Source organism: Cimex lectularius, unplaced genomic scaffold (genome assembly GCF_000648675.2).
Source record: "Cimex lectularius strain Harlan isolate CLEC.00 unplaced genomic scaffold, Clec_2.1 scaffold50, whole genome shotgun sequence".
Classification (NCBI taxonomy): Eukaryota; Metazoa; Arthropoda; class Insecta; order Hemiptera; family Cimicidae; genus Cimex; species Cimex lectularius.
In genome coordinates, this window is record NW_019392716.1 from 1454791 (window position 1) to 1469442 (window position 14652).

Here is a 14652-nt window from a genome sequence, read left to right on the forward strand (position 1 = left end):
TAAACAATGGTTATAAATCCCAGGCCCTGAAGATGATCTCAATAAAGATCGAAACGTTAGCACGATAAAGAAAATGTTTTTCTGGACCTATATCACACCAGACTGCATCTCACGCTGTCCAAAACGTGGGAAAATTCGAAATAGGTTTGATGAGGGGTTGGTGTCCGAGTGGATCGAAGTCACGATAGCTCGAGTGGTTAGAGCAGCGGCGAATTTAGCCGAAGGTCGTGGGTTCGAATCCCGCTTCTGACACTAACTTTTTCACCTCAGCCAAGACCTTAGAAAAAACATATCATTAATTAAATAATTACTTACGTTCAAGTGCTGTTTTGCTAAAGTAATAGGGAATTTTTGAGGGAATGCGCAAAGCTCCAGGAGTTTGAATTTATGAACAGTTAACAATCCAACATTTTCAAAAAATTCCAAATTTCAACATTTGTGTTTTTTAGGAATTTTTCGTGCAGTACTTTTCCATCAATTCTGCAATGTAAATAAGTTTTCTTGCAGCAAATTTAACGTTCTTTCGGCTGGCACAAACATATTTTTCTAGAGACGATAATTCTGATGTTTATAAGCAATTTAGTGGACCTAAGTCGAAAAATAAAAACACCCAAAACCTGAAATTACTTCTTTTTTCGTTGAGATTTGGACAGGAGTTAATAGGAAGTTTTTTTTCTGCATATTGTGAGTAGAAACATATCCTGAAATTTTCGACACTTATCGCCAGTTACGCTGTATATATTTTTTTCTTTTTTTATCTGTAAAATAGTCGCATGGCTAACCTCTAGTTCCTTCACCAATTCTCCATTTTAACCGTTTTCCAATCAGGAAATTATACGGATTTTTTCTTTAGCCGTACAAGTTTTACATTCACCTTTGCACACTTCGGTTCTCTTTTAATTAATGGCCAACTTCGTTATTATTTAAGGTATTTACTCATAAGGAAAACTACGATATGGACTAGAGGTAGATGTAATAGTCGGGGTATAGTATACTGCGCCCTTTAAGAGCTACTGTATCATCTCCCGTTCTCTGCCAAAAGCACATTGGTGAGGAACTATTCGTCAAGAAACTTGATTAGTAGTCCCGGTTTCAATGGTTGAATCTCTTCTATGGTCACGTTGTACATCCCAAAGCACTTACTTCCTGCAGGCAAGTGTAGCACCACAGTTTGCTAATAGGTGTGTTGGTGTCTCCTCTGCCTGTTTTCAGAATCGGCATGTGCCTTCTTGGATTACTCCAATCTTCTTTAAGTGTCCATTTAGCTTGCAGTGTCCTGTTAAGAATACTGTTAGGATTCGCAGTTTATTCCTTCTTCCTTTGACACATTCTGTAATTTCTTTTCTTCCGAAATTTTTTAGGAGATTCTTGGATTGCCTGTGTCCAACGAGTGAATTCCATTGTTCCTTCATTTTCTTTTGTCCGTCTGCCTGAGATACTCAATAATGTGGGTTCCTATGCCACAGAAGGGCTCGGGTCTTGTCAGCGGTGTAGCAGCTCCTTGGCTTGCAAGGGTGTCCGCTTTCTCGTTGCCTTCTACTCCTATGTGTCCTTGGACCCAGCAGAGGCTGACTTTGTTCTGCGTACATAAGTTCAATTTGGTTTTGCAGTTCAACACCACCTTTGAACTAATGATATTTGAGCTTAGTGCTTTGATGGCTGCTTGGCTATCTGACATGATAGCTATGTTCAGGTTGAGTTTAGTACATCTGTCGATTGCGTGTACTTCAGTTTGGAAGAATGGTGTATTTTCCCATGGGTTCTGAGTGTTTGGTTCCAGGACACTCCCGCCCCTATACCTTCTTGTGTTCTAGATCCATTTGTGTACCAAAATATGATGCCATTCTTAAAGGTGTTTCCCTCTCGTTCCCATTGTTTTTTGGTACCTAGATTTATTTGGAAGTTTCGATTAAATTCAAACATCCTGTTCATGTCGTCTCTTGGAGCCATATGGGATGTTCTTTCATTATGTTGTTGCTATCTCTCCATTTTAGTTTTATTCCTGTTGGAGGTTTCTCTTTGATAATACTAATAATGGCAAAAAGGAGAGAAAATTCAAACGGTTGAGATGGGGAAGTTAGTGTCCGAATAGATCGACGTCACGATAGCTCAAGTGGTAGAGCAGCGGCGTATTTAGCCGAATGTCGTGAGTTCGAATCCCGCTCTAGACAGTGACTTTTTTATCTCAACCAAAGCCTTAAAATTAATTGAAAAGAATTTATTTGGTCAATCGGACCACGAAACCTAATAAATAAATACTAATAATAATTTTTTGTGCTGTCCTCGTTACCATGTGGAGTACGGGGATTAATCCCAATACTTTTTCCATACTAATTTTTTTTTACTGGATTATTGATTTTAAATTATGTTTCGATATCACTATCTATAGTTAAACCCTACAAAACTATTTCTATTGTAGGTGTTATTTTCCTAAATTTCCTGGTCGGATTTAAAAAATGTCTTTAATTAGAGACAAAACTCAGATTAAATTATATCCATATGATTAGAATACACGGCTGTCTCTGCTGTTGTTAATTTTTAATTTAGAGGTTTCGTGTAGCTCCACCCTGGGTATGAATAATCCTTTTAAGAAAATGAATGTTTAATCAAGGTCCTAATTATTTCTTGTTTTGTTAAATTGTGAATAATAAGCACAGTCTGTTTTTTCTTGTTTCAGTTCACTGCCTGGGTCGATGCTGTGATATTCGTGTTCTCTTTGGAGAACGAGGCGAGCTTTAACGCCATCTACACGTATTACACTCAGATGGCACATTATCGCAACTCAGCTGAAATACCTCTTATTCTAGTCGGGACTCAAGGTAAAGACTTTTATTTTTTTCTTTACGCCTCGAATGATTCAACTGTGACAATGCCCGGCAGGCTGTAAGGCGAAGTCAAGTCTCGCCTCTGGCCCCGGGATGAAGTAGACAAAGGGACTTGACTCTCGGTACTCTTCCTGCAAAACCAATTTTTCTTACAGTACAATTTTTTCACGTTGAAAAATAAAATCTAGGCTCGACTATGTGTATTTGAATCGTTGCCATATGATAGAATAATTCGGATTTGAAATAATCTACTAAATCTAAAATAACAGATAACCCATATATATTACTATTTAATTACACAATAAAGTTGACATTTTTAGTAATACTAATTTGCCTGTATACACTTTCAGACATGGTTGTTTAAATGTTGTCAAAAACAAAACTTGACGATATTGATTTAGATTAGATAGCCCAGATTTATTGTACATCGCTCCACATCCCAATAAAATTTAATTGCATTTATTATTTATTTTCTCCGAATCGGCTTTATATTAAGTTTAAAAATATTTTCACCAATTTTGAATATTGAGTCTTTGAGACTCTTAATTGTATGTTCTTCGGTTATGGAAGATTAAGGCATTCAAATTAATCAAATAGTTTCATAACAAAATTACAAAAAAATAAATGATTCGGCATCCTGCCCTTTGGAACATTTTTCTTTCTCGGATAAAAATATTGCTGTAATAATTAATTAGTTGCCCAATAAAAAAGAAAATCGATCTAAAGGTCAGCCAGATAATGAAAACTACGAGGAAGCGATTTACAGCAGGCACGCGCCGAATGGACGGACATGAGCAATTTTCGATAGAGTATTGATTTAAAAAAAGGCGAAACATTCGAGCAGCGATTTACGTCAAATCATAACAATAATAATAATAATAATACAAAAATATAACCGAAAAGACGCGGAAAACACTGGACCACAACTGTCGACTTTTAAAGTAGTTTCAAGAAACGAAAGTCTTCTTTTTTTTACATATTATTGATTCAAAACGTAAAATATTTTAAAAAATGACATACAACACTGATAAAGTATTAATAGTTCTAAATATTTTAAGAAAGTCAGCTTCAATGAAAAGTGTCAAACACTGAAGATCACGACCTGTCCACATTTCACGAAGTTCTAAGAAAAACATTTTTTTTCGTGATATTGTTAACTCAGAATATAAAACATTAATAAATGACATACAAAATTAATACAGTATTAATAGAACTAAATAATTTAAGAAAAAAAACCTTGAATGAAGTGTCAAACACAGAAGATCACGACCTGTCACATTTCAAGAAGTTTTAAGAAAAACGTTCTTTTTTTCGTGATATTATTAATTCAGAATATAAAACATTAATAAATGACATACAAAATTCATACAGTATTAATAGAACTAAATAATTTAACAAAAAAACCCTTGAATGAAGTGTCAAACACTGAAGATCACGACCTGTCTACATTTCAAGAAATTTTATGAAAAACATTCTTCGTTTTTTCGTCAGATTTTTAAATCGGCATATAAAACATTATTAAATGACATACAAAATCAGTACAGTAATAATAATCTTACAATTAATTAAGGTTTTCAGTTGAGATAAAAAAGTTAATGGCACGAGCGGGATTCGAACCCACGATCTTCGGCTTGAGACGCCGCTGCTCTACCACTTAAGCTATCGTAACTTCGATCTATTCGGACACCAACTTCCCATCTCAACCACACCTTTTGAATTTTCCCTCCTTTTTGCCATTTTATCTCAACTGAAAACCTTAATTAATTGTAAGATATTAATTGGTCAAGCGGACCACGAAACTAGTGAAAGGAATAATGTTGAAAATTTAAGAAAATACACCTTGTCTGAAGTGAAATACTGATGTTCCCGACTTGTCTACATTTTAAGAAGTTTTATGAAAAAATTCTTCATTTTTTCGTCATATTTTTAAATCGGAATATAAAACATTAATAAATGACATACAAAATCAGTACAGTGATAATAATATTGAAAAAATTTAAGAAAATACACCCTGAATGAAGTGAAACACTGAAGATCCCGACTTGCCTACATTTCAAGAAGCTTGATGATAAAGATTCTGCGTTTTTTCCTCATATTTATAAATCAGAATATAAAACATTAATAAATGACATAATGACAATAAATGACAAAACCAGTACAGTGATTATAATATTGAAAAATGTAAGAAAATATACCTTGAATTAAGCGATCATTATCTATAGATATTTGAGAAGAAGTTTACTGAACATCATTCTTCTTTTTTTCGATATATTATTAATTTAAAATGTAAAATTTTCAAAAATAACAGTATTAATAATAATAATAATAATAACACATTTTAAAAGACAGCTACCTATAGATATTCTAGAAATTTTATGAAAAAATTCTTTTTTTTTCGACATATGTTTAATTGAAAAGAACAAAACGACATATCGGACTTTTAATGTAATCGTAATCAAACACAGTTAAAAAATAAATTTTTGAAGAGTCAAACCCTGGAGATAGGATTTGTGGGAATATAAAGCTAACAGCTTTATGTACATGAGAAACGAAAGCATAAAACGATTTAAATAAATACAACTATAAGTCCCGACTTTTAATACAAGAAATTTTATTAAACTTTAGTCGATTAACTTATTTTCGAACACTTTGAAACATTGAAAGGGTTTATATAAATAGAATTTCCTTTTAAGTTACTCCCCTGTAATTCCGTTCCGTTTATGTTTATAGACATCTGGTATGGAAGGTCGTTCAAATTCCGCGAGATGTAAGCTGCACAAAGCTAAACTTTCTTTAATTACCTGTTACATCAGACATCATTTGTTTTAAGACAGTTCTTGCAATTATGCTTGGTATCGTAGTAACTTTCTCCTAGCAGTATTACATACATCTGATTCCACCTACAAAATTATTTTATTATGTAGTGACATTCTTCCCGACCAATTTGTACAAGCGTAATAAAAACGATCCCGACCGCACTGCTTCCGCAAGTGTGCTTTCTTTTGGACAAAGTAGGTCATCGGTGATAGTTTTTGTATTTGCCCCAGTTGGTGCATAATCTGTATTCGGTATCGATCCCGTTCGTCCCTCACCCCGTTTAGAAGTCGGGTTAAACTAGAGTCACTCGTGATCGCTAATTAATGAATTATTTCCTTCATTTTCGAGCTGGGATTGACACACGGATGGCCCATGGGAGGAGGGCTACCGCCCGCAGCGTTAGGCCGTTGAAGTTGAGGCCTAGTAGATCTCAAAAAGCTACACGCCGGCCGACGTATCTCCCTAATCATTGCTGTCGCATTTTAATTACATCATTGAACCACTCTATTTAGCATCTTACACGATTGTTGAACTTTATGGAATGAAAAATTGATCGTACAAAATGAAATCGTAAACGTTGTTTCGGATCATTAGGAACTTGGGACAAAAAGCACATGTCAATTATATCTCAATTCTTTCCTGCTAAAACTCTTATAATAAATTATTGTACTAATAAACAAGGAAGAAGGGGTTAATTAAACACAACATAATTATGTAACAACTTTGCTTTTCCATGAACAAACCAAGTCTAATGGAGCAATTAAGGCCCAGTGATGCTTCCACAATAAGGTCTGGCCCCACTGTAACAGCATACCAAATACCACATAATATACATCTGCAAATTATTGATTGTCTTCAGTTTGTCTGAGGGTTGCTGAAACTTTCTTTCCTTTTTGATTTATTTCTGATTATGTACAGGCGGAAACATTTAATCAAAATAATTCTTATTTTTGTATATTGACTAGTAGTACTATTGATAATAATAGAGAGCAAGAGAGAGAGAAAGGTGGGAAATAGAGGAAAATAGAAAGAGAGATATTGACGTACTGGAGGTTGAGAGGTACAGATAACAAGAAAAGAAGAAAAGCGGGAGAGAAGGAGAAAAAGTATTCGAGATGTGGAGAGACGAGACAGTGTTATAGTTGCGGAAGAGGAGACTTAGAAATTAGAAAGAGAGAGCCAGAGAGAAAGAGAGAGAGAGGAGGAGGAGGGAGAGAAAGAGTGAGAGAGAGGGGGTCGAGTAAAAAAAATGCAAAATGAAAGAGTTATGAATGGTGATCATTAAGAAATAAATAAAGGGTGTGAGGGGGAAGAAGGGGAAAGTGAAAGAGAGAAATCCATAAAGAAAAAAAGAAGAGAGAAAAGAAAGGAAGACATGGATGAGTGAGAGGCAAGTGAGAGTAAAGAAGGGATAGAGTGAAAAAAAGGAGTGCATAAATAGGTAGATAGAGTGAGCAAGAGAGAAATTCATAGAGCAATAATCAAAGATAGAGAAAGGGGGAAATGAAAGAAAGAAATGCATAGAGAGAGAAATACGTAGAGAAAGAAAGAAAGGGTGTGAGAGTGAATAAGGGGAAAAATGAAAGAAATAAAAGAGTAAAGAAAGAAAAAGAGATAGATTGATTTAGCCAATTTAATTATCCACACAAAGTTAGGTCTCATAGACCGCACTTAATGAAGTGAGAGATTCATAGAGAAAGAAAATGATAGAGTGAACAAGGGGGAAAGTAAATGAAAGAATTGAATAGAGAAAGAAAGAGAGAGAGGGAGAAAAAAGTAGTCATGGATAAGTGTGTGCGTGCGTGCGTGTGTGTGTGTGTGTTTTGTGTTTGTATAGACAGGAGGTAGAGATAAAAAGGGGGAGGGTGACAGAGTGTAATGAATAGAGAGAATTTTCATGGAAAAAATTAACAACACCCAATTTTGTTTTGTTTTTAGATGCTATAAGTGAGAGCAATCCAAGAGTGATAGACGACGCGAGAGCGAGAAAATTGGCAAACGACCTCAAAAGGTGTTCATACTACGAGACTTGCGCTACCTATGGTCTGAACGTGGAGAGGGTGTTCCAAGACGGTATTTTTTTCTCTCTACAATTGTTTCCTTCCAATTTAAAAGTGTAATGTAACAAAAAAAAAAAAGTAACAAATGATATTTTAAAACTAAATGATATTAAAGGTTAGGTATTTGTAGTCAAAATATACAGATCATTGTTGATTTGTGTGTTTCTATTGTAAATATTTACAGAAGATAAAGAACTCCACAATAGGAATACAAAGGAACGCACACATAAGTCATAATGGAGAGTTTTTTTATCATCAAAAAACTCTTTATTATACTTAAGTCTACTCATCTAGACATTTCTGTACCAAATGTGAAATTTTACCTCCTTGCCTGCTGATATTCTCTCAGCCCTCTTCATGTGGCCACTTTGTTCAAAATTGGATTATCACTGAAGGGGAAACTTGGAAGCGGGGGAACTCGGAGGAAGTGGCCCAGTGGTTAAAACAGGTTTCACCCTTCGCTCGACAAAAGATTATTCAAGGAAGGGGTGTGTTCTCAAAGAAAAATTTAAATTGAAAATAATCGAAATGTGGTCAGGAAAAATGAGAATGTAGCATGGTGGTACAATTTGGTAACAAAAAAACAAATTAGATGAGCTGGTGAACATAAAATTTAATTTTGTTTAATCAACATAAAAAAACTGCACTCAGTGAAATAAATTCAATCATCTACTTCATTTTAAAAAAAATTAAATATACATTACTGTTTTACTGTACGAACAGAAATTCATTTTGCCTCTTTTATATTAATAAATATTATTATTTTCAGCTTGTCAAAAGATAGTACAACAAAGGTTGAGCCAGTCTACGAGCTGTTTGGCTACAAGCACATCTAGGCCTTCAACCCCTTTGACACCCATGCCACCACCCCAGATCCTCCTACCGTCATCGCCTACTCATTTGCATTCAAATTCTCACAAGGTAACTTTTCCCAAAATTTAACCATCAGCTTGTTTTAATCAATTAATCTTTTTATATAAGGTTTTGGTTGGAATGAAAAAGTTAGTGCCACAAGCGTGATTTGAACTGTCAACTGCTGGGTTCGAATCCCACTTGTGACACTAACTTTTTCATTTCAACCAAAACCTCTTGTAAAAAGATTAATTAATTGAAGAAGAAATTTGGTCAATAGACCACTAAATATAATGGATTTTTAATTTTTTTTTTTTTAATAAATAAATAAATAAAGGTACTTTGTTTCAAGGAGGTAAACAGAACAGTTGGACAGTGTTTGTCGATCAGCTCGCACGCCCTCCACAAAGAATTAACAAGCGAAAACAATAACATATCCAAGATACCGACACAGCTCGACAACCTGACTCTCAACCCGGGAATGTCCTGCAAAGACCTGCCCACTCCCAGCTCCACGCCGACTGCCACAAGGAAAAACAGGCGGAGGTCCAATTTGTTCACGCCCTCCAAGAAAGGCGAGGACAAACTGAAGAATGGAGGAGAGCTCGGAAGCGGTCGTGCTATACCCGTAAAGCAAGGAACGTTGTACAAAAGAAGCAGCAAGGCTCTGAATAAAGAATGGAAGAAAAAATATGTGACATTGTGCGATGATGGAAGGCTCACATACCACCCGAGCTTACACGTAAGATAATTTCCCCACTTAAACATTAACAATCGTATTAAATTTTATTTTATCGACAGGATTACATGGAAGATGTTCACGGTAAAGAAATTCCTCTACAGTATGTAACTGTGAAAGTTCCTGGGCAGAAACCTAGAGGTTCTAAAACTATCGTCCAATCAAACGGAAGCAATGACGCCCTCTCATCATTATCAAGTATGTTTTCTATTTGTATTACCGTCAGAGAAAAAACACTGACAGAATCGATTTTTAGATTTCCATCACAAAGAAAAACGTATCCAGGACAAGGTGTTACTGACCGCTTTTGAAATACTTAAGGAACCGGGGAGGATTCCCAAGTATGTTTCATAGACGCAGTAATTTTTTTTATTGATAAGTAATGACAACTTTTATTTTCTAGTAATGAGGATTCTTTAATCATTCCTATGAATGCATTGATGGCAAATGGGACTGACTCTAAGGCGGAAACCCCAAATGTCAAAAAAAGGCACAGGCGGATGAAGAGCAGCAGTGTGAAAAACCATCATGATTGCGATGGTAAATATAGGTTTTTTTGTAATTTAAAAATAAATAATATAAGCCTATGTAATTATTTGATATTCTTGTTTGCTTTGATATCAGATACAGACGGTTATGAATTTCTTATTGTGTCGCTCGACAACAAACAATGGCATTTCGAAGCCAACAGTTGCGAAGAAAGGGACGACTGGGTTACAGCCATTGAAAATCAAATTCTCAATACACTTCAGGTAATTAATTTATTTCTGTTCGACAACCGTTACGTTTTTAAATGTAAACTTTTTTTTAATTTCAGAGTGTAGAAAGCAGTAAAGGAAAACTCAGGCTGAATTCGACCGTCGAAGCTAATTCAATTCAGTCCATAAGAACTATGGTGCAAGGGAATGGATTCTGTGCAGACTGCGATGCGCCAAGTAAGCTTGCAATCAATTAATTTAAAAATGAGACATTTTGGAAGATTGAAAGGCTAAAACATAAAAAAAGCCCTTTGATGCTGGGGGGAAATGGTCACGAGGTGTAAAAGGATCGAATTTTGTCATATTAAAACGTTTAAAACATTCTCTCAATTTTTGAAGCCAAAGTTGATTAAATTCAAACTTGTGCTCACTAAATTCAAAGATGCAAAGATATATTCTCAGAGTAAAGCAGCATTTAGTCTTCCATTTTTTTTTCTGCACAATTCTAAGAAAAGCAATAAAGAGATTGAAATAGCCGACAATATCCCCCCATCAGAGTGAAATGTACAGAAAATGAAACATAACCGAGCAGAGAACATTGAGGAAAATCAGAAGGAAAGAAACATCAGAACAGTTTCTTTGTGCCTGTAATAACAGCCACTTTTCAAAGGCAATAACAATGCGCTAAGAAATAAAAGCGTGGAACCGAAATCCAATACCGTCACCCAGGTGCGGAATATTTTTTTCGCAAAATGACAGGTTAATTGTATTTAGGTTCTAATTAATAAATTTAAGACCATGACTCCAAAGTGAGGTCAACTGTGTGCGGTGAAAGTCTGAGTTTGCAAACCTGCAACTCAACGCACTTTGTGTGCCCTTGGCGTGATTTAACTGTTAAGTCTCGAATTACTCTAAACCATTTCAAAAACTTATTTTGATCAATTTTTCTTCACCAATGTGTGCATGGGGAAAATATTTCCATGATAAATAAAAGAAAAAAAATCTTGTTTAGATAAGAACAATTGATTTTTTCTCTAATATTTACAGTTGTTATTACCCATGTTTTTATTTTTACAAAATGAATTTTTTTAATTACAAAACAGCGTATTTACAACAATAAAATTACATATTTACAATTTTTTTCTTTCATTTGAATTGTTTAAAATTAAAACAAATTTAAAAAGAATATAAATTAAATTAAAAATCACGAAACTATTTACAATAAAAATAATAAATATTAACATATTTTTTATTACTTGAATGATTTAAAATTTTTGTTTTTGTGAAATTCTAAAAACCATGTTGAAATGCATAGCCCTAGCTTGTCCCTGCACCCCATGCAGTAAGTGTTTACATCCAAATGGGTCCCGGCTGTGGTCATTCTGGAAAAAATATGATTATTACCCATTATAAGAAAATAAAAATATAAATTATATTTTCAAAAACTGAATTGCTGTTGATGAATTTTGTCAAAATATATTTATTGGGTCATCCTGACTTCCTTCTATTATGTGAAAACGGAGGTAAAATTGATTAATCGCGTATATACTGGGTTATCAATTTCTATAGTCCAGCCATTTTAATTAGGAAATGATTAACTTTCGCAAAAAGATGGTCTTATACAAACCTCAAATAAATTTTGCCTAGAAATCGTGTGGAGGTAACAGATGTAACAGCTTTCTCATCTAGTCTCAAATGACACTACTTTGTTATTTTAAATGAGAATCCCTTATTTTATTGTACCATTCGATTCTAGAGCTTATTTATTTATCAATTATTTTGTGCCACTTTTGCTGAAAGGCACACATAAGACATGTCAGGGGGTACACTTTTTGTAACAAGATTGCCCACCCTCTTTATTTTGAAAACGATTAACTTTATCAAAAAATGGTTTTATACAAACCCCAAGTTAATTTTGGCTAGAAATCATGTGGTGGTAACATATTTAGCATAACTTTCTCATCTAGCTGGGAAATGACACAATATGAAAAGAATTTGACATATTTTAAATGAGAATCCCTTATTTTATTGTACCATTCGATTCCAGAGTTTATTTTATGCCACTTTTACTAAAAGGGAAATTTTGATAGGATTGACCATTTGTGAGTTATGCCTGACAGAAGACATGTAAGGGGGTACATTTTTCGTAACAAGATTGCCCACCCCCTTTATTTCGAAAACGATTAACTGATTAAAAAATGGTCTTATACAAACCCCAAATTAATTTTGGCTAGGAATCACATGGTGGTAACAGATTTATTATATTCTAGATGAGAAAGTTATGTTAAATCTGTTACAACCACGCGATTCCTAGACAAAATTAACTTGGGGTTTGTATAAGACCATTTTTTGATAAAAGTTAACCGTTTTTAAATTAAATGGGTTGACTATAAAAGTTGACACACCTTGTATATTCTTGTATATTGTTCTGTAATAATATACTTTGTCAAAGTCGGTTTCAAAATGTATTGGTTTTGTGCAAAGACAAACCGACAAAACTTATTTTTAATTTTATAACATTTTATTATTTAGAAGAAAGATCAAACTTACCAAAAAAGTGCAGTGTAGAAAGTAGATAAGCATGTGTTATGCTATCTAGCAGTTTAAGGTTAGAGTCTCGGGGACGATGCTCACAATAAGATAGACCAGGCTGTTCTGAATCGTTCGAAACCCCCCCCCCCATATACGACTTTTCTAACTAAAATGCGGGAAAAAACTTCGATGTCTCAGAGAGAAGGTTTGACCCTATTGTGGGCTCACCCGTACCTGTCGAGAGTCCAGCTTGACTCCACTGTGGACATTCTCTTCATTGAATATGTTAAGCAAGTGCTCATAACCTACTTATTTGGAAATTTGAACATTTGTTTGGTTTTTCGTTCTCTAGCTTTAAATTAATATCCTTTTATTTGTCAGGTCGTAAACAAGTCAAACTACCTAATAACAAACTCTCATCTGACCTTTAAGTCATCTGGTGTTCCTCACCAATTTTAGGACCCTTATTGTTCTCAACTTTTTTATTAACCCTTCTTATTTGAAATAGCGCAATTTTCAATTGTGTGCTGATGAAACCCAAATCGTTGGGGGACCATGGTAGCCTAGTGGTTAGCATGAGACTCACGCCGTGGTCGTGGGTTCGATTCCCACCGTCGCCTCTGGCCCTTTTTTCCCGATAACCCCCAATTTGAACACACAAAGAATTCGTACTATGGCTAATATGCAAGATCATAAGGCCAATAAAAAAACAAATAATAATAAAAAAAAAAAAAAAAAAACCTCAAATCTATGCACAATGTCCCTGTCATTTAATTCTTGATTCCGTTCACTTTGGTAACAAAAACATTTCTAGCTCGGTTAATTGGGCTTCAATCAAATATGCATATTAGGTCGACCTTTTCAACCTTTTAGGCGTGAAGCTGTTCAGGTGTTCTACCCACTGTAAAGGGGCCAATCCGATTGTGAAAATGTTTTTTTGATAAATTCATTTATATTTCAAATTTCGAAAAGAATATAACGTTTTTCCTTTTAAAAGTAGGGACATACAAATATGGTTAAGTCACAGTGATGCTGGGGGGAGGAGATTTTAAAACTACCAGGGTTAATAGGGTTTAAACTCCAGGGTTAATACTTAATTCATTTTGTAATTTTTTATTAACAGATCCAGATTGGGCGAGTTTGAATCTTGGTGTTCTACTTTGCATTGAATGTTCCGGCATTCACAGGAATCTCGGCTCGCATATTTCCAAGGTCCGATCCCTCCACCTCGACGAATGGCCGTAAGTTGTGATTATATTAAACCCCGTAGGGTTTTTCTTTTACCGAATTTTCATTTCAGAGCGGGCCATTTGAGCGTAATGCTTTCGGTCGGGAACAGACTGGCCAACAGCATATGGGAAAACGACATAAGAGGGCGGCGAAAACCGATCGCATCGTCACCGCGGGAGGAGAAGGAACGGTGGGCTCTGGCTAAATACGTTACCAAAGAATTTCTTCAACCTTTAGAACCGACCGTCAACCTGTCTCAACTCTTAATCGATTCAACTTCAAGGTAACCAAAAACCTTTTATTTTAAAGATTGAAAAACAATGTTATTACAATTTTTTCTTGAATTTCAGGAACGATATCAGAGGTGTTATTGAGGCTTTAGTCAACGGGGACAGCGATCTTGCCAACACAATGATCGGCCCGAAAGATTCAAGGACGGCACTTCATATAGCATGTGCTACTGGAAATTTGGCTGTAGCTCAGCTCCTTCTTTGGGTATATAATCATATTACATTATCTTTTTTTACATTTTTTGGGCTCTAGGCAGAGTCAAGTGGACTTTGCCCTCTATCCTGTACTTCCTCCGATCCTAAATCCCGTCCCCTCATTTCTCATTTCGATCTTGAACGAGATCTCATCTTACCCTCCATTTCCTACCACAAAGTTAGCCCCTTGCATCCAAAACCGTGAAAATTGAAATTTTTCCTGTGGATCTCCTTTGTTGGGTCAACATGCAATCCAAAAAAGCCAAGTAAGTCTTCCTTACTTGAAGAAAACTTAGTTGTCTTTTTGGCTTACTCATCAGAATTTCATAACCTCTTTTAGGCACGTTTCAGCATGTTATCACCTCTGGTGGTATCAAAAGACAAATCGAGTCAGAACATAAATATTGTAAAGTT

The 14652-nt window shown here is 35.1% G+C and overlaps 1 protein-coding gene and 1 non-coding gene across 4 annotated transcripts in view; one reads left to right on the forward strand and one right to left on the reverse strand.

Moving 5' to 3' along the window:
- The window catches only part of LOC106664287 (centaurin-gamma-1A), a 211218-nt gene that overhangs the window by 194623 nt on the left and 1943 nt on the right, over positions 1-14652 (forward strand). For all 3 annotated transcript variants that reach the window (XM_014389872.2, XM_014389873.2, XM_014389874.2), the window contains 12 exons: positions 2678-2819; positions 7581-7715; positions 8472-8623; positions 8907-9296; positions 9356-9491; positions 9550-9634; positions 9697-9833; positions 9918-10045; positions 10111-10228; positions 13647-13764; positions 13824-14036; positions 14104-14248. In XM_014389872.2, coding sequence (XP_014245358.1) covers positions 2678-2819; positions 7581-7715; positions 8472-8623; positions 8907-9296; positions 9356-9491; positions 9550-9634; positions 9697-9833; positions 9918-10045; positions 10111-10228; positions 13647-13764; positions 13824-14036; positions 14104-14248 — 1899 coding nt within the window. The remainder of the gene's footprint in view (positions 1-2677; positions 2820-7580; positions 7716-8471; positions 8624-8906; positions 9297-9355; positions 9492-9549; positions 9635-9696; positions 9834-9917; positions 10046-10110; positions 10229-13646; positions 13765-13823; positions 14037-14103; positions 14249-14652) is intronic.
- Positions 4422-4494, reverse strand: Trnae-cuc. The gene has a single exon. It is a non-coding gene; the product is annotated as a tRNA-Glu (tRNA).